General features: G+C 42.0%; 1 protein-coding gene across 6 annotated transcripts in view; it reads right to left on the bottom strand.

The window, feature by feature from the left end:
* Positions 1-989: 989 nt before the first annotated feature.
* The window catches only part of LOC111249535 (U7 snRNA-associated Sm-like protein LSm11), a 28,257-nt gene continuing 1,568 nt past the window's right edge, over positions 990-27,678 (bottom strand). Inside the window, exons 2-6 of one of the 6 annotated variants that reach the window (XM_086977409.1) lie at positions 22,869-22,991; positions 19,614-19,784; positions 6,304-9,806; positions 5,507-5,757; positions 990-2,417 (exon numbers count right to left, since the gene is read on the bottom strand). In XM_086977409.1, coding sequence (XP_086833535.1) covers positions 9,765-9,806; positions 19,614-19,784; positions 22,869-22,991 — 336 coding nt within the window. In that variant the 3' untranslated portion in view covers positions 990-2,417; positions 5,507-5,757; positions 6,304-9,764. Of the gene's footprint in view, positions 2,418-5,506; positions 5,758-6,303; positions 9,807-17,206; positions 19,785-22,868; positions 22,992-27,678 lie in introns of those variants that run through there. The other 5 variants (XM_086977408.1, XM_086977410.1, XM_086977407.1 and 2 more) reach the window with 5 other exon arrangements.

Consider the following 27,678-nt stretch of genomic DNA (forward strand, 5'->3'; position numbering starts at 1 on the left):
TTAAAAGGTAAGCTAAGGATTACTGAGCTGCTGGCAAAAGTCGACGTTTAGGCCTCGCAAGAACCGCGCGAAACGTTTACACGAGGAGGAGCTACCCTTGCCACCACGTCCGTATCGAAGATTAGATACTTACGGGAAATCGATGTGAATCGCTGGAGGTCGGAATTTTATAAAAAAAAAAAAAAGTAGCGTTCAGGGTTCTTTTAAGAGTGGCACAGACTTTGGACTCAAGCTATGAAAATAGATCTTTAGAAAAAATACAAACGTCAACATTTTTCTTTCTTTTTCCGCCTTCTACACATGGTTGGTCTTGAAAGCGTATTCTAGCATGGACACTCTGTAGTACGCTTATGAAGTATGCGACGATCCAGTAGACGATAAGGCACTCACCTGTAGTGTTGTATGGTCCCTCTGCTAAGAACGTTTTGTTCTAATTTATTGTCAAAACTCAGAAATATGAGTCCTATGTTTGGCACAATTATCTATCGTTACAACTATTAACATTAGGCCGCAGGAATACTAATTTCAAGAAGCATCGATAGATCACTTTGCTTCTGCCTGTAGAAATTTCAAATGTTTCTTCAGCTTTCTCCTTTTTTTGCAGATGTTTACTTTTCAGTCGTTGCTCATATGGAGAGCATGATAGTCTCGTAATTTATTACGTTCTTCTTTGTCACTCAGGCAATGATATTCGAAGTAAGACGATGACCAAATTTCTCTGAGAGACAGATTGCAATAGAGACGACAGTACAAGCTGCACAATACCTACACAAGCCAATCCCCCAATCGCAACTGATGCAGTACAGCAACTGCCTGCCGTATTACTGAAGTCTGTACATTGGGGTGTATATTTACCGCCAATGCACCGACTTTCGTGATAAGAGAGTAAGCTAGCTCTTTGTTTCGTTATAACACCACTAACTTAGACAAGAATCTGTGATAAATAGGACGTCGTTCACCCATTTTTTCGCAACAAAGACTAATGCCTATCCATGCTGCCATAACCATGTATTTTTCCGCTCGCTTAAAGGAATATCTACTGTTACATGGCAAGAATCACTGGGTAATGTCATCCAATATCTACTCTTGTTTTTGGATAAATCGGGTGTGGCAAACAACTGTTTATACACTGATTAGAATTGTTTTTTACTTGTACGTCTAATGTCATTCGTAGAAAGTGTACCACCTATCTGTTTCCATATTGTATTACAAAGGCACATGTCCACATAGTAGGCGCACTAAACGTAAATATTATTATCTAAACAATTCGTTACAAACAAAGGGTGCATATAGGATCATAATGATATTCATTGTATAGCGGGCTTGTGATCCACCACGGGTAGACGTTTTGATAGACTTTATAAGTTCTGGTGAGCTTTTTTTAATGCTGAAACTTTTTTTTTGTGTTAGTAACGTTTGGAACGATAGTACGAACTGATTAGCAAAGAGAATGCGTTTTGGTAACAAGCACAAATCCCGTTTTAGTCCAGCAGTATACTGCGTATTTTTAGAGCAGAAATCTAGAGACATACGACTGCTTTAGTAGCGGCGGCGGCGGCGGCGGCGGCCGCGGCATTGCTTCAAATCATTTTTGTCGACATGAATGTAGACCAATAATATCATGGGCAATGTCTTCCTTGTTCGAAATAATTACCAATTTCTTCAGAGTAATTTACGCTAGCAATATCAGCAGCTCTTAATTTATAAAGAAGAACGCGCCTTCCTACATACATAAATAATGATGATATTATGACATTAGCGCAATATTGGGCCGATAATTACAGGTAGATTCACATTGATGCATCGATATTAACCTACATACATCTGACAACATGGCTATCCTTTCCGAATATAGGTAACGCATCTGGCAGGCAGACGATGCTACAGGTTGGCGAAGCAGTGTGTAGCTATATTCGGATAGCGGCAATAGCAAAACTGGTCTAATATCCCATCAGTGGTCAGAAATGATAGCGGTTAACAATAAGATAAACAAGCAGAAAACTAAAAGCTTTAGACAAGAAACTAGCACCTACGATTCGCTATTTTCATCTAATAGAATAACAAAATAATAAACAATAAAAAAAACAAAAAAGGTTGCGACAAGATAATTAAACCTGTTCGGGAACCTATGTAGAACCGGGTCGAGCATGTCGCCAGCAACGGCTGTGCATGTTTCCAGTAATCCGAATCATACGCAAGTGGTACTTATTGCGTATTTCCAATTTCCCAGCGACTCGTTTACGCTTCCGCCAGGCGGATCGTGACGCGTCGTCTCCGCTAAATTGAATAGGCCTATAGTTTTTCTTCTCGTTAACTCGCAAAACCATCCAGGCACCTCTTCAGTGTCCTCTCTTAAAGATTTTATTTGCGCAAAACTCGTGTCGTATCGCTTCGTGTCCTGCATTAACGTTGAGAACCTGTAATTCAATGACTCAAATTAGATGACACTTACTTTATCAAAAAGGAGAAGTCCGAGGGCACAGACATTCTAAGCAGACGCGTCCTGCCTAATGATGAGCAGTGATGCCAGAGGATACGCGAAGTGTTTGATCAAACCAAAAATGATAGCTTAGTTATATAAGACGTTCGCGGTTAAGGAACGTGGTAATGATGGCTGTATTTCTTGCACAGCATCCCTCACTTGAATGAATAAATCGAATGACTTTTCAAGAGCTGTTCTCCAGTGGAGTTAGTCAAGGACGTTCACCACTTGCGCCACGTTCCTGCTCAGCAGCGTCGGTGGAACCCAACTATTGTTTATTACAGTGCAAATATTGCCGCTGCCTCACATATGTAGTCGTCGCCATCAGTTCTATCGTCGACAAAAAAAAAGAAAGCACATTACCTGTTTGTTTTCTAGGTGAGCAGACTTTGAAATAGGCGAAAGGCCGTGTCGGTGCGCTTACTAGTAGAGGTTAAATAGACGCTTTGTAGAACGAACTTGGAAATTATGGACCCTATATCGAATAGCAGGAGCTTCGGTTTTGTGGTTTGTGCGAACCCTGACCGATAACGGTCTACCAGTCGCAGTTGGGGTGCGCACCGTCATGTCACGTGATCACTACGTCGCACTGAAGAGCATCTTGAAAAACTGCCCAAATATTATTGTCAATAGATAATGTGCAACTGTATAATTATCCTGTCCTATTTGCTTGTTAATAGTAAATTTTTGCCGGGGTAGCTAGAACAGAAGTAATGATAGAAATGCTGCCATTTTGATCGGTGCAGTATTTGTCCCGGTTGGATTCCGCATCAGAGGAGCCCAGAACAGCGCCCCTATCGCATGCATACTTGGCAAGCATAAGGGCCGCGTGATTTGGGATCAACAATTGCTTGACAAAATCGTAGGAAGGCTTCAAGTGAAAAAAACGAATATGTCCCTTAATTTAATAGTTTGAGGAATATTGCCTATCCTGCAGAGGTGAACCTCTGATCGGTTACCATATTTTGTAGAACTTCTATTTTCAATAGAGGTAGAGATAGAAAGAAAAGCTGTTATAGCACATGTTGCCGTTTAGAAAGTTCACGCTCCATCCTGTTAAAGTATTCAATGTTGTTCGGCATATGCTGAACGCGTTTTTATGGCTAATTAGGGAAGTATATTTTGCTTACAAAAGACAAGGGTGAAAATGTCAACCTTAAATAGGTTCTTCGCGAAGAGTACAAACGTCTCTCGTATAGGATCGTGAGGACGACACGATGTTGCTAAGACATTGGCAAATGCCGCAACCGTGATACCGTTTCGACCTAAGTTTTGCGCTTGAAATCCACTTGACGTCATTCCTTAATATTAACCGCCGTTCCGTATTTGAAGAGTGCCTGTTTTGCCAACTGAACAATGCTTCGGAATAAGCATTAAACTGGTTTAGTAGGCATTAAACTAAAGATAATTTGGTACAACTCTTTTCGGCTGGCTGAACTCAACCAAATTTTCCTAACGTTATCAACGTAAACTTGCGGTTTCGGAAACGTTCAGGTTTGACGCTGCTACTATTAATGGCACTGCTGCTACCGACGATGATGCCCCGTGCAATGCATCTACAAATTTTATCCCGATAGATTTTTTACACTTGGTCTTACCTGATGAACATATCTGTGATGCACTCGAAAATCGTCCGATGGCACGAACGTAAAGTTAAACGTCGACTTTCTAAGTAACAAAATATGTCTGTTATATAGGTGTGCAAAAAGAAAATATCAAAGCATTGAACGCAAACATGTTTTTCTAGTCTGTCTACAGTCAACTCTACGGCAATAGCGTATATGTGAAGGATAGGCTTAAAGCTTTGAAATTCTTCTTTGTCTTCTGTTCGTCATTTCCATATGGTTCAACGTAAATATAATGCTTGAAAATATAGTTCCAGCTATTGTTAATGTATCAGTATTGTCCGTACTAGTTAATGATACCTATGGTGACTTCTGCCTCAATATGGCGGTGTAAATAGACTATAGATTTACGCTTGAACAACGAATCAACTCTTATACGTTCGAAGTTTGTAATGGACATAATCTAGCTACATTTTTATCCATTACCTAAATAAGGTACCAGAGAAGCGAAAACACAGATCTGGATTCAGTGGAATGGCTAACGCTTACGTTTTCTTACAAGCATGTCTTCATGCTTAATTACAACTGCGTTAGGTAAACAATATGTTTCGGCGGATGTTTGTTACTCCTTTTTGTTCTCCGCAAGTTAAATCGCTACGCAAATACGTAACTTGTTTAGATGAAACCAGTTTCCCTTCCGCGCGCCAGACTTTTTTCGCGGCTAGCGACAATGGCAGTAACGGCACCAAAATCAAGATATATTGCAATCAGCTCTAGCGCTTGTATGGCGGCAACGTAGCGAATCCGAGGCCAGTAATTGTTCAGTAATTCATTCATATGTTCGCTCCCTCGCTCACTCGCTTTCTCTGTGTTTCTTTCTTCCTGTGTTTCTTTCCCCCTGTGTTTGCTTTCACTGTTAAGTCATGCTTCCCCCAAAACCCCCTACACTTCACTAGCGGCCATACAAAAGTGACGCCTATGCTGCTACGGATAGACTAGATGCTAATAATAATATGATGACAGATTCTGTTTAGAGCAAAACGTACATGCGTACGTTTACACACGAAATGATGGACGCACACCCATAACATTGATCACATTGAAACATAGAATCCGTACATAGAGACTTTGAAGGGTATATAACATTGTTTGCTAGTAGTACCGTTGAACATAATGCTAAGGAGGTAGTAAGGAAGGTGGGGCAAGAGATGAAGTACGTTGATGAGGCTAAAGGTGAAGTTGAGGACGAAGATAGGTTGGGATTTCTTTTCTTCCTGCCTCGGTTGCTGTGGCCACAATGTAGTATTGTAATGTGGGACGGCTGTTGCCACCGCCGCTGCAGTCAGCGTCGCGGCAATTGCTTCTATATTCACTTTCTTTTTTCGCTTTCTTTCTGCTGCAACGGCTCTTATCGCTACTCCGATAGTTAAAGTTTAACAACAGAAGCTACAGTACATACCAAAAGAAGAAGACGACAAGGAAGACGTAATCATGACTCCACCACGCATGGTCTGATGACTGACTGAGCTAGCAACATCTATGGTGGACTAGATGAAGGCTTGTTTCATGCACGCCCGGCGCTGAGTGAACACAGAGCTGACTAGTACCACACCGCCAAGTCAATAGTAGCAGGCGCAAAACCGCGCACGTAATAGCGGACGACGGCGTAAAGCACTAGGACTGGCACGGTAGCAAACGTCGATCTGGTAGCTGAAAACAAATGTTCAGGGAATCTGATCTTCAAGTGAAAGACTACTAATCGTAATACTTGTCATAGTAGCAGTTATAGTAGGTAGATAGGTTAGTTTGCCGAAGATAGTAGGCACCGAAAGAGGGCACAAAACTAAATCCCTACCAACGATAGTTGAGACAAGGATAAGATTGGTAAGAGAACAAAATTCAGCTAAAATCTCTTTCGGGATGCCTTCGTGAACTCTTTCGGGATCTTATCGGGAAGCCTGTGTGGCGGAAAAGCCATTTACTTTTAGTCCTCAATAATAATTGTGTATCAAATATTCTGACTTATAGACAACTCATGTACGTAAAGGGCAGCGGCTTGAGTAATAACAACGGTTCGGCCTATTGCTTATTCTAGGGCAGAATATTTTCAAAAAAGACGTCCTCAAAAAATCTTGTTTTTCATTGCAAATCATAAAAGGCTGTGCCGGACCAATATGCTTTTAGTTTTAATTAAAAGTATGAAATAAAGCACAAAGATGAACGCTAGCCTAGTCAAATCAAATCAACAACACTGACGATTTGAGCAGGGTGTCACGCAACGCATGAGCACAGAAAGCCTAAGTCGGCCAAGAGGTCAGAGGTAATGCCGCCACGGAAAAAAGATATCTGTGAGTCCCGGATCTGGACGGGACAGGAAGAAAGGATATTTAGATAGGTGATTGTCCTGCTGCTTTGTGGCTGATGTACGTCGCTATTGACCAATAATGAGGAATTCATCGTGTGAGGAGAGAAGACATAAAAGCCGTAGCCGCCTGGAAAGCAGCGAGCATCACAATATCTTATAGTGGTTAAAAGGACCTTTCCGTTATTTCATCTAGAATAAAAGTCGTGCCTGTGTGCTACGTTCCTGATGCAAATGGGCATGGCGACAGCAGCGACACGAGTAAAGTACCGTATTCGTTTATTTATCTAATATAAAACTATGTCTATGACTCTTTTTCTAATGGCAACTTATTTATGCTTTTATTGGTACTTTTATTTTACCTGTGTGGCTCATTATCGAAAAGGGTTCATCGTGATAACAGTTTAAATACATCGGGTAAGGAACAAACTCTTGCTTTACTCTGAAGCGTTCTAATATATGAAACAGTTACTGAAACCATGAAAACGCGAACGTACATAGAGATAGACTAGTCATACACCGAAATACATTTCGATTTTATTTTACTAAGCTGGTTTTTGCAGAGAACTTTATAAGCGTTGTACTACATTTGCGTTGGTTCACTTCGATAGCTACATTTTGGTTTTTGCGTTATTTAGAAAGAGAACTAACTTTGGCCTAGAATCGATCCTAACATTCCTATTTTGACGCGTAGGCAGTAGCATGAAAGTGAAGGCGTTCATCTTAACCGAACCCAACGGTTTTTGTCTGACGAAAACGTCGTTTCTTATCGGAACTTGAGGATACGTCAAAATTTCGGAACTTTAAACATATTCATACAACTATAAGATAAGGCATGCACGTTTGAGCAGCCGATATATGCGTATCGCGCGTCGGCGAAAATTGGGTCACATATTTTGTGGCATGGATAGAAGACGTGGACTGTCGATTCTCCAATCTAACGTGCAGTGTATAATCTCAGTAATCAAGTATGTCTTTGTTACGTTTACCACTGGCTACATATGCAGTTTTAAGCCATTAATATAAATCTACTAGCGGCTGACTCGAAAATCAGTCTCTCTTATAGTCACTTTACATAGGACAAAATACTCTGGATCGTAACTCCGTAATTATAGATATCACTAAAAACTGCAAACACAAACGTCGAAAACCGCTTATCGTATGATGTTGTTTATTTTTAATATTATTGTTATTATGATTAAGACAATTTAAGGAAGTAGACAAAATATCTGTGAACAATTTATAATTGAGATATCATTGTGCCATTGTAGGGACACAATTTTCTGCTCGAACTTAATTAGAGCTTGTATTAGATAATGAGAATGGTACGATTGGCAGCATTACGCAATAAATATCGATCGAGCGCGCTCAGTTTCTTCTAAGCCGCGATTAACTTCCTGTTACATCTCAACTTCATCGTGATCTTATTACTTCACTTGAACGGGATCACAGTCAACTTTATAGTGATAAATCAGATTCAGGAAAACTTCTGAGATTCTAAAATGTGCTCTGAAAAAAGAGCATATTTCTTTATCTAAAGTTACACTGAAAATTATGTGCAAGGCCGTACATGCGTGTACGCGTACGTTCCTACATATTAATCCAGTTTTTTAATCGATTATCACGATCACTGTCGTTAGCATCATGTATTGCTACTTTCGTTAATATTTATTTCTTGTTTCCCAGCGTTTTTATGATAATTTCACATTAAACTGTTGATTGGACGGCCTGTTTCCTCTGTCCTCTTCTTCTTTGTCGTTTACTGATATACTTTATTGTAAATGTTAATTTTTTTGCTTTTATAGCAGTAGAGCTACCCACCACTGTCACCGCATCGTCGATGATGAGCTTCTTCGCATGAACCGGAGCAATGCAGAGGTCCGCTGCTATCAAAGGCTACGCCGATAAAAATTAGAAAATGTTGAAAGACACTGGCTTGTAGCGGCGCGTCATGATGAGGGAAGAATACAGCGTGTTAACTTCCGACGCCCATATAAGAAAGCTAACGATGGGCTATTAGAGGGTCGATTTGGGTAGTAACATTCGCGGGTCGAATATCAAAACCTTACCTTAGGATCTATCTTGTTACGCATATGGATAATAACATCCTACTATTCAATGTTTTCCTTATCATCTCTGCAGAGAGGCTGACACTGCGCTAGGGACTGACTATACGTACTTCTATAATAGAGTTTTCAAGCGGACCGGCATATTTTCAGCTCAAGGGCGAAACGGGAGTCGCAGTTGTAGTAGAACGTTCGCTCCATGCTCCAACTCACCCATCGATGCCTTTGGACATCGATAACATGTATTGCGTAACTGTTGTTAGGATGTGTGTCCCTTTTCAGTTAGTAAATGACCGCAAGTGACTAGGCAACCTTTGAAAGGCCGCCGCTATTATTATTTAGTTCCCCTCTTACCTTTACAAGTGGTGATGTCTCTACGGTTCTTCTACAACGTTGTCCGTTGCCAGAGAAGTACACTGTCTTGAGAAACGCCCTGACATCGGACTAACAACAACGGTGGCAGTAGCAGTAACAGTGTTATCTGGGTCAAAACAATTCCTCAAATCAATTTCTGGGGGATCAGGGAAACCCGCGTGTCCAACAACGCTAAAAAAATAGTAAGCCATTCCACACTGAAAGTGGCACAAACAGGCATCTTCAGTGAATGAAACGGAGATTCAAAGTATTTTGACTTAACATTGGCTCGGCTGTCTTTTCTCGGTGTCTCAGATCTATACAATCGAACCACCATACTTACTAAATGCTGGTTAGTATGATAGCAGTGATGCAAAAAGTGAATTTACCCTCAAGCAGTTTTCGCTTCTATGAAATTTATCCACTGCATATTAAAGCTATATTTAGTGTTTAGTTGCCTGTTGATGAAGTGCATTCTCAAGTGCAACAGAGAACGTTAACTTTAATGCCTTAGCATGCACTGGAGTTGGTGGGGGGATTAAAGCAAAACCCCCGGACAAGATCAAATGCTGTATAGGCATTTTCCCACCAGCAAACTAGAAGCAAACTACTCGTGTAACGGACGCGCATAAGCTCCAGCAGAGAAGTACAATTTCAACACGAGTTGAACGTTTAGAAATATGGGGGTGAAGCATTCGATTTCGCAAACTCCATCCTCCACTATTACAGTATCTATAACGACCAGCAGCTTTACGAAGTCGCATTAGCGAGGATAAGAAACGGCATACGACCAATAGCGACTAAGGCGCACTACTCTTCGACGTTCGGGTTCGTCATCATCTAAGACGGTGGGTGTGAGCGCACTACCGCCATCGAGCGATGGTCTCTTCCATCTATATATCAAGTCAGTCAGCCAGCCGAGTGAATCACAGACATCAATTTGGGTTGTGGTATGACCCATCTTCATCTATCTGGACCTGTGTGAAGGAAAGTTAACAGAATTGTTTCTTAATTTAGTCACTGATGCCATCGCTGTCACTGTTTTTGCGCTGTTCCGGTTATCGGCGATTGCCAACAACAATAGCTAGAAGCACGATGTCGTGATAAAATACGGCGTCTGTTCGACGACGTTGACGCTACGTAATGTAACAAAATGTTTTTCTTCTTATTATCCATAGTTAAGTACGTACACACGTGTCTACACCTGGACTACACAGGAATGCATACATAATACAAGCGCATACAACTAGATAATTATGGTACATAGTGGAACAAACTACCGAAATAGTGCAGTATAATGCGCGAAGACGAAGTATCACCTATAGTATGGGTATGTATGTTCCTATAATGCTCGTGTGATCGTTCCATTGCTTCGTTTGCTGAGCTGCAACCTTGAGAAGTTCAGATAATATTATATTATTGATGTGTGGCAGCCTGACGACTTTGGACGGCGACTTCGTTAGCGCGCTGAACAAGACCTTCGACCTTTCGACGGGGGCGGATTGGAGAAGAGACCTATTGCCTCCGAATCTGTCCTGTGTAATTTTTGGTGATGTCCTGATAGTATTTCTGTTCCTGCCAATACGCCAGCTGTTATGAGACGGGTTGTAACTGCTGCTGTTCTTGTATTTCCAGAAACTCGCCGTGTTCACTAATTCTATCGATTGCCAGGAAGCGTCGCAAGTGACTTTGGTCAATTCGCTAACGGCAGATGTTAGCAACAGCGGAAGATGGCGTTTCGATAAACGAGATTTCATCTCATGAGGTTCCCTCTCAACATTGTATTATTTCACACACATATATACACATCGACGAGAACAATATATAGGGTGAAGAAAATCTCGACACAGCTAAAACGGGAATCGGCTGCCAAAGAAGGCAAGCGTCATTGAACTAAACGGCAACTCTAGGCTCTCGATGAGGTGTCTGTCGTAGTATAGCGGTAATTTGGTAAGTTAGAGAGTTGTAGGTGGTCTAAGTGCGCAAGCAGAAATGGTCAAACCTCGTTTTATTATGGAAGGAGCCGACTTTTTTAAAAATAATTTTTAGTTGCCGAATCAGGCGTGAAATTTGAAGGCTCATCTACATCAGAACTTAAATGAGTTTGTTTGTAAAACTAGAGGCAAGCAAAAAAGCGACCTAGGCATTTCCTTAACTTAGTAATCTAATTATGCTCTTGCAGAAACATACATAGTGGTATAGTGCTGTGATTAGGTGCCGAAAAAATGCTACAACTATATACATTTTTTTGTTGTGCTACTCTGTCTATCTTGTTTACTGTTCTCTACATTCTAATCGAATTTTTCGAATAATATGTGTATATCGTTATATGAACTTAGCTAGCAGTGAAAAGTTCCACACAATATGCAGTCGGCAAGACACTAAGCTATGTTAATCACTATGCTGAAGTGGCTCTAATCCAAAAGTTTCTTCTGGTCAAGGACAAAGCAAGCTTTCCGTGTATTATTTCTGTGAGCACCCACGTAACAGCTTCAGAGATTATTTATCGGTTTTATTACTGCACTCCAGAAACAAATACTTGAAGATCAGTTAAAAAAAAAAACTAGGGATCGGATAATCCCATCTGGATCCGACATGTGCATGAATGTGCTGAATGTAGTCGTTTTCATGTAAAATCTTAATGCCCTATTAATAGTCTCGTAGTTCTATTCACAGCAGCCTTTTTTCCGACATTAGTCTAGTTTCTTCTAATGCCACGGCTCTTTGATCGTGTTCGGTCTCAATTTATACACCCATACTCTTCCGCGTTTTCTGTTGTCGTCGTAAATTTCGTCTCGTAGCAGATTCAAGCCAAAACGCTCTATTATATTGATTTTTCGAGGCTAATGGGAATAAATAGGATAATATCGAGGGTTGTTGGAGAAATAATGTAGTAATTTACATCTTGTTTCAGCCACTGTTTGCGTTCTGCGAATGGAGGCTATCTCGAGCGGAGCTGTTGAATAAAGCTCATAGCTGTTTGATCCAAGCACTTACCCACTTCATTCGCTTCAGCCAGGACACCTCCGGGGTTCTGTCTTTCAACTAGAGAGGCGGCAACGGTGGCTGACGGAACGAACAAAACGTGGCGATACATATTAGATGGGGGCAACAGCAGCAGCAGCAACGGTGAAGAAAAGGAGAAGGAGATGACAAGCAAAATGTAGTTGGTAGGCACACGCTGTAGCAGAACGAAACGACGATAGGCGAATGAACGAGCCTTCGTGCCAGTCGGCTAGCAACCGAACTTAGATCCGAGTATACAAAACGAGGTCCAATCTAGGTGGGAGAAGCGATGGAAAAACGCTAGAAGGCGATGCTCTTACAAGTAGGTTGCTTGGGAAAGGGTACAGGCAGCCGGCCTTTCTGGGAGTGAACACGCTCCATGCACAGACACACGCCTGAACGCCACTACGACATTGCCGACACCATAACCAATTCTATGGCAGACACCCAAATAAATATATACTAACCATCCCAAGAGTTTCCCTAGTCCAAAGGCAGGAGAGCGGCTTTCTTGCACCTCACGGCTTGGAGGCACGTGTGCAAGACGAACGTAAACAATGTCTTTTCATTGCAACAAAGGCCCATTGCCTTACTTCCTGAACATGATCAGTCAGACGGCTTAGCTATCTTAGGCGCTTCCCCTTGTAGAGCTTGCGCTTTTGCTGTTCTTCTGTGTTGCTTCTTGTATGTCGGTCTCCACAGCTATCGCCGCTCACTGCTGTTATATTCCTGCGTTTTGTTTGAGGGCTGCGTACGGGTAAGGCCCAGGCCTCCCCTCTGTACCTCATGTAGCTCATGCTGAAAAAGGTCATACAGCGGACAAACAGCTTGTTCTAACACCTATCTTTCTTGGCCTGATAGTCGAAACAAAGCGAATAAAGTTAAAAATACATTTGGCGTCCGCACCACTGCCCTCACTCCATTGCTAGTTTCTTTTGATTTGCCCTAATTCCATTCAAGCCATAGTTGGACGAATCTGAAACTGAAATGTGCTTGACACAAATTTAATATCTGTTCCGCTCTTCCTTGGGACACGGGACAAGTTAAAGAGGTGGTACGGAAGCATAAAACATACTTTTTTTTTGTATTTTACTTATTTTTTTCGTATTTTCATTTGGGTACTCAAGGCACTCGGCATTAAGGCAGATGCGTAGTACATACTTTCGGATGCGGACACACACACACATATACCATGCGCCCCCTGTGATCACTTTTCGCAACGTACCAGTAACGACTTAAGGAAGTGGTGGCCCAATATATTTCTAGTTTTGTGAGCCCAGACGGTCATCATGCATCAGTGACGACTACACCGCATTATTGTTACCTTCAATAAGCTAGATTACACACACTATTATACTATCATGTATGTGTGTTTGTAGCCGTCGATCCAAAATAACGCTCGAGTGGAACACGACACATAGATAGCTAGAGGCATACGTGTTATATGTAAGCAATCGCTGGAAAGCACTTTTATTACTTGTAATGTTTTTGTCCACCGATATGATATATTGTACATTTCCATTCTGGAATTGATTTAGGCCAATCAAATACACATAAACAGGCACGCCGTTGTCGCGACCGTCTCACGCAGAGACAAAACGACAGCCAGTCAGACGGACGAACTAATGAACGGACAACTGATGTTTGTGCGCTGGGTGCGCGCTGTACGAAATCACAGTAGAGATTGGGCTCGTCTTTTCTTGCCTTATAATTGTTTGCATTACGTACAGATGATTTGGCACGACCGGATGTCGAATCAAAGCTAATTCAGCCTATTATATACCGTCGTCTCGACTACGTGCGACGTATCCTGGTTATTTACATCAACAACCATTAGCATCATGATCAGAAACGGTCTTTGCATCGACGCCGTACGCATTACGTTGCAAAAAGTCAACAGTCAAGACTTGAAGATTGACTTCCTATAGCAATTAGATTGCGTTGTACCAAATGCATTAAATCATGTCTTGTTCAAGCTAGCTGACAGTAATATCTAGTTTTTATAGCGCGGTTAACTTGTCCAAAATCTGTATTTGCTTCTTTCTGACAACCTCAATAAACGCTACGAGCTAAGCAGTATTAATAAAAACCATGCGGAGGCGTCAGCGTATACAAGTTGTGATGTTTTCATACACACCCAATGGAATCGAGCAGAACGCTCGATTGAGGTAATAAGTTATATACGTTGCCGTTGCAGAAAACGCGGAAAGTTAGCGTCTTCTCAACTAGCAAATAATTAGAACAGCAAACGATATCATAGGTTATTTCAGGTGTGTCTCGACGGTCACAAGTGTTTTAGGATTTTGAGATTGGGCTCTTCTGAAGCCATTCAAGCGTATTCCTTTTGACTTGTTGCTTTCACGCCTGATCCTACTACAATATTTATCATCAATCAAATGGAACGGTCACATAGTTGTACTTTGATCTTGCGTTCAATCAGAGCAGAATCACAAGTCTACTGCGTACTTACAGAACGTGTGGTGGTCATAAGAAATGAGTAAACCAGAGCTTGCTGACGTTGCCCATCGTTCTATTATAGTTTAGCTGTTTGCAGTGTTAAACCAGTATCAGCCTTCCTATTTTCATAATGGCTAATATCTGCAATAGTAGGTGCTTGCCTTGCTCCGGAGCAGACTTCGGTTTTCTTATCAATGCATTGCATGGACGCGGCATCAGCTGCAGCGGCACGAATAGTTTTCAACGGTTGGTACCAGTGGTACACCAGCACCAGCAACAGCAACAGCAGTTGCATATTAGCGGTATCAGCGGCAGCGGCGGTAGTGATGATGGTGGCAGCAGCCGACTCAGTGGGTCAGTCGGCCCTTCGCGCGTCCGCCCTCTCCCCTCCCGCTATGGCACGGCATAGTGAGCGACGACGCGGGAGCCGGCTGTTAACGCCAGCGTTGTGCCACAGTTTGCCGTGAAGCAGCGAACGGAACGTGCGTGGAACGCAACGCAGTCGCATTTAACACGGTGTTCAGTCCGCTCACCTATCGTCGTCTTGATCGCGTAGTAACAACGTAGACAAGGACAAGGCAATGAAAGTTAAAAGAAACAGGGAACAATTTACACTGTAGAGAAAACGAAAACTAAAAGGAGGACCGACAGGATAGTGCGTTTCGAAAATAACAACAGGCCTCTCCTTTCGGGAGGAACTGAAATGGACTAAAACAATCTTCGAGTGGCCAGTTAACAGGAATGGTGGATTGATGTTGATTGCTGGATTCGTTTATCAACCCAATCTCCTTCACCTTCTCCCTCAATGGGTTACACCGTCCCTGAATCAGAAATCGGTGAGAAAAACGTGTTCTAATTTGCCGTTCTGTTTCAACGATCTGTACTTTGCAAACTTTGACGTGCGTTGTTCGGTCAATTTGTCGTTGTAAGGTGTTTACGTGCGTGCGTGTGTGTATTGATATGGTGTCGTGACATACTGCGCCCCCTGCGCCCCCTTGGATTACATGAACTATTTTTTCTTCAAGATTCACGAACAATGACAACTGCTATTATCAAGGACACCGCTACCAAGAACGAACGCTGCAGGGACCATTTTAATTCTATCAGTGTTGCAAATGTACTATAGTTTTAATTTGCAATAAGTAGACAAACTGGACTAAGCTAGACCTGTTGAACTTATTTTGGATACCTGTTAGATCATGTACTACGAAAATTAGAAAGGTATGATATATCATAAAGTCATCGCTTAGTTTCCCTCTTTTTCGTGGGCGGCACAATCTGCTTGTAGATAATTAAATTTGTAAATAGTGGTGTAGGTTTTTTTCAAAGCTAGATATTTATCGTTGATTTACCTTAGATTTTCACTGGCTACCTGCAAGCCTATCTCCCCCATTCCTATCGTGTTCTTTTTTTTCAACATACGCATGTCGGAGAAATCAACATGAATATATAAGCACAATCATATCGTCGGTAAGTCTATTAATAAGTAACTTATCAAAAAAGTATTGGGGAAACTATCTCATAGAGAGTTGATGAATATGTTTTCATCTATTTGGTGCTGCCGCTGCTGCTGGGCTGTTCTTACTGCTGTACAGCTTTTCATTCTACAGCTGATAGTATCATTCATTCGTCTCAAGGGCCGCTGCGCGCTGTTCCGCGTATCGGTTTGTCTGTATGGCCGTGATGTGCTCGAAGCCTATAGCCTTTCCCGTCCAATGACAGCCGGTCCCATCGGCACTGGCTGTTTTGTGGCCGGACTGTGTCTACGACTCACTTCTATTTAGCTTAGCTAAACAGCCTAGCTTAGCAGTAGCTTTGCGACGTCGTTCGTTTGCCGTGACCTCGGTGAAGTTCAAGCGGAGACCTTGGTCTTGGCCGGGGACACTGGCGTTTGCTGCTACCCCTTCAATACCGCCCATTGCCAAGCAATGTAGTCATTTACTGCCTTCAGTTAGTTCGTTGCAGCAGTTTCTGCCATGGACAGTTAGATTTCTGCTTATAGATGCGGCAGCAGAAGCAGTAGCGGCAAGAACACCAGCAGCAGGCATACTGCCACTGCGGCAATAGCTAGGAAATACCATGGGTGCATTATTGCGACTACAGAACTATCATCATCAATTATAATCATCACCACCACCACCAGCATTACAGAAAGGTGTTTTCATTCGCGTGTGGTCGTCGCCTGCATAGCGCTACACACAGTGACACAACGACCACGAATAACGTTATGGAGCTTACTATACTATAGAAGTACTATGAAAAGTAGCATTAGACAAAAGAAAAAATAAAACCATGGAATGACATTTCCATCGACTAACGTGTAGGTCATGCTGCTACAGTCATCAGCTATAGCTACTAAACGATCGGAACTGCTGGTTCTGTAGCTATTACTAATGAAGTTTAGCTGGCAAATGGCGATGACGCGCTGCGCCCCTTCATGAAAAAAACCGCTATGTGCGACGACTTCAGAAGTAAATTTTCCTGTGGTAACGAAAACTAAGGGCCACCCCATTGCTTTACCTCTTCAAAGATATCGATGCTCTTGCAACGGCCTACAAATAAGCGGAAGTCCGAGAATCGTAAGAATAGTAGCCGTATGTCTACGTAGAACTGATGTATTATGCACCAGGGCGACTTTGGGGAGAAGTTACGGCAAGGTCGACTCATAAGCAACGCGCCCGCTTCTAATCGCACTATTGGTAAAGTTCTGCATGGTCTATTCAGCCGAACTATAACACTACTACACAGCATGTAAAGAAATTTTTTACTTTCGGGTTCAAATAGGTATTGCCTCCACTTATTCAGCTTAGAAGTTGAACCTAACGACACATGTTAATGCCTAAATGTACATTGCTTAATTATTACGCACCTCAATAAAGCTAGTCATGTAATTCGACGAAAGAAATCACTACCGTTTAAATAACGAATAACTTCTTTTTATTAATTATGAAGTGAATGAAAAAGCAGCTCGTTCCAATTTCAACCGTCGGCAATTCGCAAGATACATCAAGCTGGGCCTAAACAATTTCGCAAAGTTTGTAGAACGTACCTAATATCAAATTAATCTTCACAAATTAAGCCATCGCAATGTAATATTCACGTCAATGAAAGCTGTCAGTTAAATATCATTAAATTTCGCTACTCGTTAAAACTTATAGATAGAACAGGAAGAACTTTTAATTACCATTACACATTTGTCATTGACTGTAGTCTTCTTCAAAGAAAAACGAAACATCTATTTTAGCTTGGTTCACTCTATTACAATGATAACCATACATTTTTACTGCCTGGCTAACAGGAAAAAAAAAGCATTAAAATACCACGACACACAATTCGAGGCGATGATACAGTCGCTGCTCCTACTCCTACGGCTTATTACTACGATGGATTACAATGTTAATAACAGCAACAATGGGACTGTTTTTGTTGCCAGTCAAACGAGTGTCGACAGGCTAGCAGACGATTATGAGCGCAAGCCGCGAGCCTAGAGCAAACGCGAATGCCATATCACCCACTGGAGAAACGATGGTTCAAGAGCAAGGTCTTGCGCTCGTCATGGCTGTTCCAACGCGAACTCTACTCATACAGCATCGTTTCCGTTTCTCCAATTGAACGGAGGAGTTGAGCTAAAAGCGCTAGCAAGGACGACAACGTATTGGTGGAACCAAGCGCATGAGTCTGCTTGACGTTTGTGACTACGCTTGTAGTTATGGCACTTGGCGCGACCTGTGTTTATGGCTATCGGTACGTGTGTGAATTCGTGTGTATACCTTCAGCATCGTTCATCATGATTGGAGCCAACGGCCTGGCTTGCGAGAGCACTGTACTCGGCTGTTTGCCCTTAGGGGTCATGGGGCGCCGATGGCGTGCAGTCAGTCAGTCAGTCAGACTATGGTCGACACGTACACACACACATAAACCAGCAGGACTCAGATCGCTGCGTTTGACGCCGCCGTCTGTTGTAACAGTACACTTTAATAGCGCCTAAGGCATAGTTACGGCGACCGCATAGTCTTGCCTCTCAAACAGCCCAATTCAACGACGAATGACATTACAACAAACGCTTAGTGGTATCATCGTTGCGAACGCCGGTCCAAGGACGTTTGGGGACAGCGGTAACCTAGCCATCATTGGCTTGAAAAACGGCAACTGGCTGTCTTGTGTGCGTGCACAATGGGAAGCTAAAAAGGATCAAATAGTTGTTATGATTATACGCTATAATCAGTTACTTTTACGTGCAACACCCATGCAAGCCACAGGAGGCTAAAGCAAATAAATAAGGGGCAAAAACTGTAACAGACCAAGCTTGAAGGAAAATAACGTTGTTAGCTTCGTGTCCATGGTTAGACTTTGCCATTGTCACGAAGACACCACGTTACGCATGTTTACCTTTTTTTTTTTACCTTTGTTCTTTCTGCAAAACTAGTAATCATCGCAAGCTATCGAAAACGCGTCACTGCGCTGGCGACAGTGGCGTTTAGGGAAGTTAGCTGATACAAAGGTATAGCGAACTCAGGAATAAAATCTCTCATAGTCCAGCTTTTTCTACTACTCAAAAAAAACCAAAAGTTTCCTACGAATGATCCAGTTGTTGTGAACGAGTCCAATAAGAACATAGATCCGCTGATTGCATGGCACAGCCAAGTTGCAAACACAGACCAGAATTATAATTCGCGTACACATCTTTCACGCTTCTAAATTATTCACACTGTATGCAGACGCTACAATGTCCGCGAGGAGTTTCGAAGTCAAAGTTAGTGGACTCACTTTACCTGAGTTCGTCCTTCACGTCGTCCCTTACGCGCCCAGCACGTTGGTTGCACATCATTGCTATACAGCACAGTAAAGTTGTACGATTTTTAAACGGCTGACGATGAGAGCATTTGTTCATACTGTAGTGATGTATAAGACTCCGATTTGTTTTTGGTGCTATTTGCATCAGCAAATGTTACCAAAACAACATTCTCTCCTCGAATGAAGAGTTGTGGCACGAATCGTTGGAAATCTTTGGTTTGAAGCAGTTCGTTGCGGAGCCTTCGTTTCCTCTGTGACGGCTTTGTTAACTTAGATGCTGTATCGGGACTGCTTTCCACGGCCTTGGTGGCGTTTCGCTCTGAGTTTTCACAAATGCTATCCTGGTTAGTGTTGGCGGCATTTGCACAAGGCAATATGCTGGCTAGATCTGTTGCTGATGTTGTTGCCAAAGTTCCGGTTATCTTTCCTGAATCGGAGCTAACACTAGTGCTACTACAATCTGAGCTAATTTGTTTACTGATTTCTAAATTTGCTGATGTCAGAAATGCTTGTTCATTGTGACTTACTTCAAGCTTTGTTAATTGTTCGAGAGGAGTGAGGGTCGGGCACTTTATCGTTGCCGGGCGCAACAGTACCAGTTCATCAACATCAACCAAAGCTATATTTAAATGCTTGTCGAAAGCTGCCACGAATCCAATCAGAATACTCCGAACTGTTGTATGGTTTCGCACCCACACCTGAAATGCCGCCGCATGAAACATCAATGAACCTGTACTACCCATTGTTAACATCTATCAACATCGTTGCTTTATAAAAATGTGTACTCTTTATAATCAAACTCCTCAAACAGTCCTGTTTCTTTATGAACTGACTTGAGAACACCACAGCTACGAAGATACATTTACACTCGCAAATATGGTAATTAATTATGAAGACCAATAACGATAGTATAGTTTAGATGTGCTTGTCTTTTTTGCCGAGCGCCACGACAGGACCTGCATTGTTTGCTTATTCATCGCTCGCTCGTTCGGTGCATCTATATATATATATATATATATATATATATATATATATATAAAAATATATATATATAAAAACTGTTTGCCATGACGAGCGTGCATTCATCTACTGCTCCTGGTACCGGACGAAAGCTAGTTCTTTTCAGAACAAAATAATGAATTGTCGGCGCATCGTTTTTCGGAATTCAACCGAAAAATCAGCTTTTACTCGACTGTATGAACCCCACATTGTAATTACAAATTTCCTTTATTACCTAATGGACTGCCTGCATTATTGCTAGTTTGTATGCGGTTTTTTTCAGAAAACTGAAGGAAATTCCTCTCAGTTTATCTGATTGAAGGAAGATCCTCGCAATTTATCAAAAGACAAATTTGTAATACACAAAGATTTTTCATACAGTGGTTTTAGAGAAGAGAATATCCATTGCCAATTAGGTAGTCTAGATCAGTTTTAATGACCAGTCCTTTTGAAGCATTTTATACGTTTCTACACTTTTTTTTTGGCAGTTTTGGCCCCTAATATATTTAGAACCCTTTTATTAGCGCAAAATTAAATTTTGCAGGAATTTTTGGTGTAGCATAATTGGGTGACACTTCATACCGACCAATACTACTTGATGCACGATAACTATTGAACAATTATTTTCGAGAAAGGCAGGATATTCTGAGTGAGTGGTTCAAGTACTGGACTGAGCATATAATCGTAGCGAGTGATAATCAGTTTGGAACAAACATGGTCATCTTTTTTTTTTTTTTTTTTTGTCTAGCTAGGGCCTTACAATCAAACCATTAGGAAAATTCTCACTTTAAACGTGTTACCCCGTATATACATATATGTATATATAAGTAACAGCGCGTCTATGTTTGGCTTGTGTGCGGCGTGTGTATGCTGTTATAGTATTAATCGTTAGCGTAACACAGGGCAGTTCATTACCGCGCAGCAGCGCGAAGAAGGAGACCTACCTTTTTTATTTGCCACTACCGCACTGTTGCTTGCCTCCTGTGTTGCCTGGTTGAATACGCTTACTACTGGGGAGAGGTTGACCACTGACCAGCGACTACGAGCACTTGAAAGCTACAAACGAGTCTAAAATCTCAGCAAGCAGCGAAGGCAGAGAGTATAGGGTGCAGCAGCGAGGTCGTTTGGCGATACTAGTAGCAACATAACTATGCGGGCCGCTGCTGTTAATGAGGCTGCCGTTAGCGTCTTCCAATCGCTTGCCATTGTCGTCGTAGTCGGTGCAAAAGAATATACGGCAATATCACTTTACCGAGCGAGTGCACCCTTGCCGCTGCGACTACTGCTTGTGCTTGACAGAGGGAGCAAATTCAAGAGCATAGCGTACGCAATGCTCGGGGTCCTTTCAAATCGTACGAGCTCACCGGTACGGTGGCGCTCCTAACATCAGTCCGCTCACATGAAAAGAGACAGCAGCAGCGGCGGCGGTCGCGGTGGTGCTTGTGACAACTGTGGCAGGCCTAACTCCTATTGCTGGTCAGCCGTCCACCGCTATCCACAACAACTTTCACCAAAACCGCTACTACTATCGCTAACGTGGCAGCCAATATCATATTACTAGCACCCTGCTGCCATGTTGGTCGCAATGGCTATCACCATTATCAGCTTCATGATCATCACAGTCGTCAGCAGCGTAAAATTTCCCCACGAACTAGCAACTTACTCATTTAGTAACTGGTTTATAATAGATAGCAAGCGAACAGGACAGGCGGGTCAAACGCCATGATTAAAAAGACAATGAATTGTAGATTGTAGACCATAGGTAGATTTTCAGAGCGACACGTGTGCGTTACGCGGTCGGCTTTCCGCCAGTTGGCCAATCCGAAGACCGATACAGTTGCTTAGTGGATGACTAACCAGCCAGAAAGCAGCAGATAGTCTCAGACAGAGAAATCAACAATGGGGAATACCTACGGCCAATATTCCAACAGCAGCAGTTCCAATCGCAGTCATAATCCCTGATATATGTATGACGATTGGTAGTGATCGTAAAATGGAGTGAGTCTGTTTTCAAGGGACGCACGCGCATTTGACGTTGCTTGACGGCTGCCTTGCTCGACTAGCGGCCGCGCTAAGAGTTCGGCCGAAAACCGTTCCGAACCCAGAAAAAAAAGCCCTTACTAGTACGATAAATGTGTCATAGATGATAATGATGATGATGATTCATATTTTTTCTATTAATTAGCTAGCCATAGTAATTGAGGCTAAAAAGTCTATCCGTAATCTGTCGATACAGTTTTATTATCTCTACGAACTGCACAATACGCTTATTCCGAGCTTCGGTCACTTGGTACGCCAACAGGAACCCTCCATTACCACCATAGGGTAATTCCATCCCCAAGAATATGAACACGTTACATATTTAGATTATCTATAAACAAAGGCAGCCAAGAAAAGCAATCTAAAAAGGAAGCAACGTCATTATGGGGAAGAGAGCGAGAAGCAATCACTTGTAGGCTATGCCTTTACTTCTGGAAGGTGACAAAAGGATAATTTCGGGCAATTTTCCTGAATTCAGTGAGAACTTCCCTACATATTCATTTACGAATTACTTCTTATTACGTACGAATTATCGCATACCTAAGTAGCTACTTTCATATCTACCTTTCCGTTGGGAAAGACACTATAAAAATGAGAAAATTGCTAAGACACAACAAAACCAAGTTACGTGACTGTCATAGATTGTGGGTAAGCTATTTCTATTCTGAGAACTGCAGTGCTGCACACATAGTCCACATGTGGATGTGTCACACGAGGCAAGCAGGCACGATGCTTGTGCTTACCTTAATACGAAGACGCTGCGTCAAGGCCCGATGCAAGATTGAAATTGGTCCATAACTCCACTGGTCGTTGATTTTGGTTAAGAGAGTTTGTTTTTGCTTCTTGTTCACTTTAACATTCGTTGCCTAGAAATCATCAAATGAATCTTGAATGATGGCTTGCACATGCAGCAACGCCACCCTCGTCGCTAACCTTAGCAAAAAGATGCAATCGTTGTTGCTTTGCCCTCAAAGCCTCTAAAACTATTCTAGAATACTATTAGCATCACTTCTAATTATAATCACATGTTATGTTTGTGTGTACTAGCAAAGCACATGTTTCATTGTACATTAGCACATTTTATTAAACAATCAAGTTCACTATCCTTGTTATAAGATCAAGAGAAAGCAACAGTTTTAACAAAATAACGGTGGTTGATTGTATTCATTGTTTCAAATACCTGGACACGAATCGTTTAGACGGTCAAATTATTCATTGGGCAATAAAAAAGCTTCAACGAAAACACCACCAATTTTCACTTACTCCCAACTATGAAACACAACCAAACAGTAGAAATAGTAATAGAGAAGAAACAATAAACGGATAGTTGTCATTTGTATGTATGTTTAGTCGAGCATAAAACAGTAACAACACATAGTAGCCAATATTCCATTTTTCACTTAACTGCTCAAGATATAATTATTATGAGTTTACAGACCGTAAACAATCACACCTAACACAGACATCGGCCTTTGCAGCTTTTGCGAAGGTCCATGTAAGAACATCTATGTAAATATTGTTTCTATCTATTTAGTTTCTATTTACACGTACTATCGCTTGCCATCTGTACTGTGTTCTGCTATATCATATAAGCTAAATACGTACTTTAGCCTATATGACAATGCATAGTTAATAAGGTGCCGACCGTATTCAATTGAACGCTCCAGATTTCGTTTTCGAAAGATTACTGTATTTAAGGTCAGAATCGTAATCTAAGATCAGGCAGAATTTCAACTACGCTTTAAAATTACCGTCTTGTGAAATATTATCTCTGTTTAGTTATTTTATCGTAAAAATCACTCCCGTTGAATAAACATTCAATTGTTGTGATCATTAGCTCGATTGTTTACATTATTATAGCTGTCAGTGACAATATTTCATATGGTTACCGTTACTGTTTTTCATGGAATACCGCACCGTCTAATTTGAATGAATGATGAGTCAATGCAAGGCGTATGCAAAAGCTAATCAGTCCGATCTCTTTCCGCAGTCGGCCGGAGCTACTTACTCGCCTGCTGCGTACACAAATATTCGGCAAAAAATTGAACTTTTCTTTGTCGACTCCTTTTGGCTCGTTGCTTAATACGGTTTACAGTAGACTATAACTGCTATCTGTCGTATGGCCTCGGCCTTGTCTTTCACGTTCTCCAAGCAATTATTATTCGCTACCAAAGTCATCAGCAGCTTCTGCTTTTCTTCTGTTACTCTTGCTACTCATCGGTCTGGTTTCTGCCGGCTTCGTTGTTCCTAATCAACAACGTGGACTGGTTCATTCAATTAGAATATCTTCTGGTGATGACTGCTGATGCCATAAGTATCTCTGTCGTCTCTCGCTCTCTCTTGTCACGCTGTATATAAATACCATTTGCTACTATGTAAGTATACATATATAAATAGAAGCAACTATTGTGACTATACCATTGTTGGGTTCAGGCCAGCGATGTTACTGCGGCTAGGGGTCATATCTCAGGTTTTTTCGCATTTCGAATGCACTTTCTCTTCTCTCCGTACTATGCGCGGCCATTAGACCCTGGCCGTCATACCATGAAAAGTTAAATAGTACCTTAGATCGTGGCAACACTGACCCGCAGCATTCAGTGTTATGTCCCGTCAGCGTACTGCGGCCCCTATTGTTCCTTTTGACTCAGCGAAGGGCGGACGATCTCGCCTTCCCAATTCTGTTATTGACAATGATGTAGGCTTCATTAGAATTGAGAGAGCAAATTAGCCAAAGGTACTTATGACAGCGAACGCTGTGTCTTGATTTGATTGGTTAGCTGATAAAAAGTTGGATTGTGCGTAGTGGATGATGGCATAACACACATTGCAACCGACGACTTACAACTTGGTGGCATCGCTTAAAGGGCGATGACGCTTGCATTACTGCTTGTGCCATCCATGAACCACTTCAGTTGTTGTTGTTGTTGTTGTTGTTGTTGTCAGCTTTGCGAACTATTCAACTTTCCGCTAGCCAGCGAGATGCCACGTTACAGCTCAGAAACCATTAATTATTCGTTAGTTTAATGAGCAAGTGACAAAGTGAGCGTATGAGCTTCCATTGCCGCTATTATATGAACGTTCGGATCAGTTGCTGTTGTTGTTGATCCGCCGCATTAGTTCGCCATAGTTAATGACCTTATGGTAACCTCGACTATTGGCGATAACTGCACAGACAACAACAACAACAACAACAACAAAATCGGGACTCTGGCCACTAAAGTGATAATGCTGGCTCAGTTCTGGGGCCGTTACGCCATTTGCACGATAGTAATGGGCGACCCAATAAGGCTCACTTGTAGAGCCGTGACGATAAAGTGGCGTGAGCGTAAACGATTCGTAGGAAAACAGCATTGAAATGTCCTCTACTCCCACGTCGACGTACCTGTTAGTGCATCCGTATGTATAGACATCTCTTATGATGATGTTGTACATCTCTAAGATGATCAGCATGATTGACTCTACATCAGCTTTTCGTTCTGATTTGTAATTAACCCAGTCACTATTTAATAAATGGACCCAGTGCAGGCTGATAAAATGTTACGGATTTTTGGCTTCGTATACATATGTATACACGTCGACACCTGCAATGATACAGTGAATCAACCGTATTGCGTCTAGCTATTGTTATTGCACTACCAACCAGCATCAGCGCCATCACTACGAAAAGGTCCATTACGGGCACCGTACATCTGTCTGTCCGTCTGTGACCGTCGCTATAGTCGCAGACGACCATCATCATCCTGATGATTGCGGCTCCGGTGGCCTTCGATAGCGGGGCCAGCCTCCGTCGCGACCGCTGCCACCGCCTGACGCCATTTATTACATTTACATTATTACTGCTGCCGCTAGCACCACGACTATGATGTATATTTGTATATATATACCAGGGTTACATATACATATATATATATATAGTGGCACTATAATGAAGTGAGCTTTGACACTGAACTTGGCCTGCTCCGAGCGGATGGAGCCGTTCACAAGGGCGCACGCTTTGAGGTCGTGCACAGCGCAGCAGCAATCGAACGTGTTATCAGTGTAGTACATAGTAGTCGGCCAACGTCAGTATGAACGTGGCTACATATTCATACAGTTTTTTTGCTGCATACTGCTGTTGCCGTTATTGCTGGATGCGACTTACGAATGAACTGTTCACTGGCGTTAGCAGTAACAGAAACGTGAACATCAGAAGCAAGCAGGAGCAGCGCGACGAAATGCGGATATTCTAACGTGACGCCTTCGCTCGAATACCGACATCATTTTGTTGTTTAAAACATACACACCCGCAGACAGGCCTGGGTGCCACACTAGTCGTCGAAATGGTGAAGTTGTACTATAGTCTTCTGCTGCTTCTGTATTTGCCGCAGCTCGTCGAACAGCCGCAGCAGCAGCAGCAGCAGCAGCTGTGACTTCTACTAGAGCACAATATCATCAAGTGTTATGGCGGCCTGCGATTTCATTGCAGCTGGGATCCTTCCATGGCAGCAACAACTACAGCCACGATCGCTACGATCTTTTCTAGATAACTTGTTATTGTCTATTTCAAGAGTCAATAATTTCAGAATCATTCGAAAAGGGTGGACGGTGGTAATAGGGAAGGGCCGACTTAAATAGAATTAGCGTACGTAATTGATATAACTATTATTATTGTTATTGTCATACTGTGCAACAGCAGCGGAAGCAATAGCAACTACATATATCGGTTCTGTGCAAGCCGTAGATTAAAATAATGACACTATTATTACACTATATTAATCCATTTGTCATAAAAAAAAAAATGCGGAGCGATGCTATTTCGTCATCAGCAGGAAATGTTTTATTAAACAAACACAGATTAGATTCTGATCTAAAATGCTGAGGCAAGCCGAGGTACGAGGTGAAACGATGCGAAACTTCACTCTGAGCGCACTGATTAGAAAGTACTGATTGTCTATTTACCTGATAAAAATAAGATACATGCACACAAATAAAATGGCATGCACAATTTTTAGCTGATTGAAGCCAGCTAAAGACCTCAAATCTGTCCTTTTGCTTAAAGCAAATTTATTGTCAATCGGTATGTCGCTGTATCAGCTATAGTACAGCGTCAATTTGGAACGGACTGGCAAAAAAAACTATACTGCAACATTAGAGTACATTTTCGCCTTCCGCAATATGCAAATAGCTGAGCATAAGATATAAACACTGCACTGAACTTAACAGTGATTTGGTTTGCTGTAGTTTGCCAGGAAGCGTTATCCTCGTGATTATATAGTTTTTATTGAAATAAACCAACAAGGTAAGAAGTCATCCGCTCACCGATAACAGAGATGCAACATGTCATCTTTATATTACTAACTACTCAACGTAGCTTATGTGCACAGAATCGGGTAAATTGTATTTTATTTAGCATTTTATTGGTAATTCATCGGGACCAAATGACAAAGAGACATGGTATACCTGAACTCAGATGTCGATACGCGGCTCACCTGGTAGTTACAGTGTGTCAACGGCCAAATATCCTGATCAAGATAAGCGATATTATCGATTCGGAGGCTTAATTTGCATGTGTCT

This window comes from Varroa destructor, unplaced genomic scaffold (assembly GCF_002443255.2).
Source record: "Varroa destructor unplaced genomic scaffold, Vdes_3.0 BEIS01000001.1, whole genome shotgun sequence".
NCBI lineage: Eukaryota > Metazoa > Arthropoda > Arachnida > Mesostigmata > Varroidae > Varroa > Varroa destructor.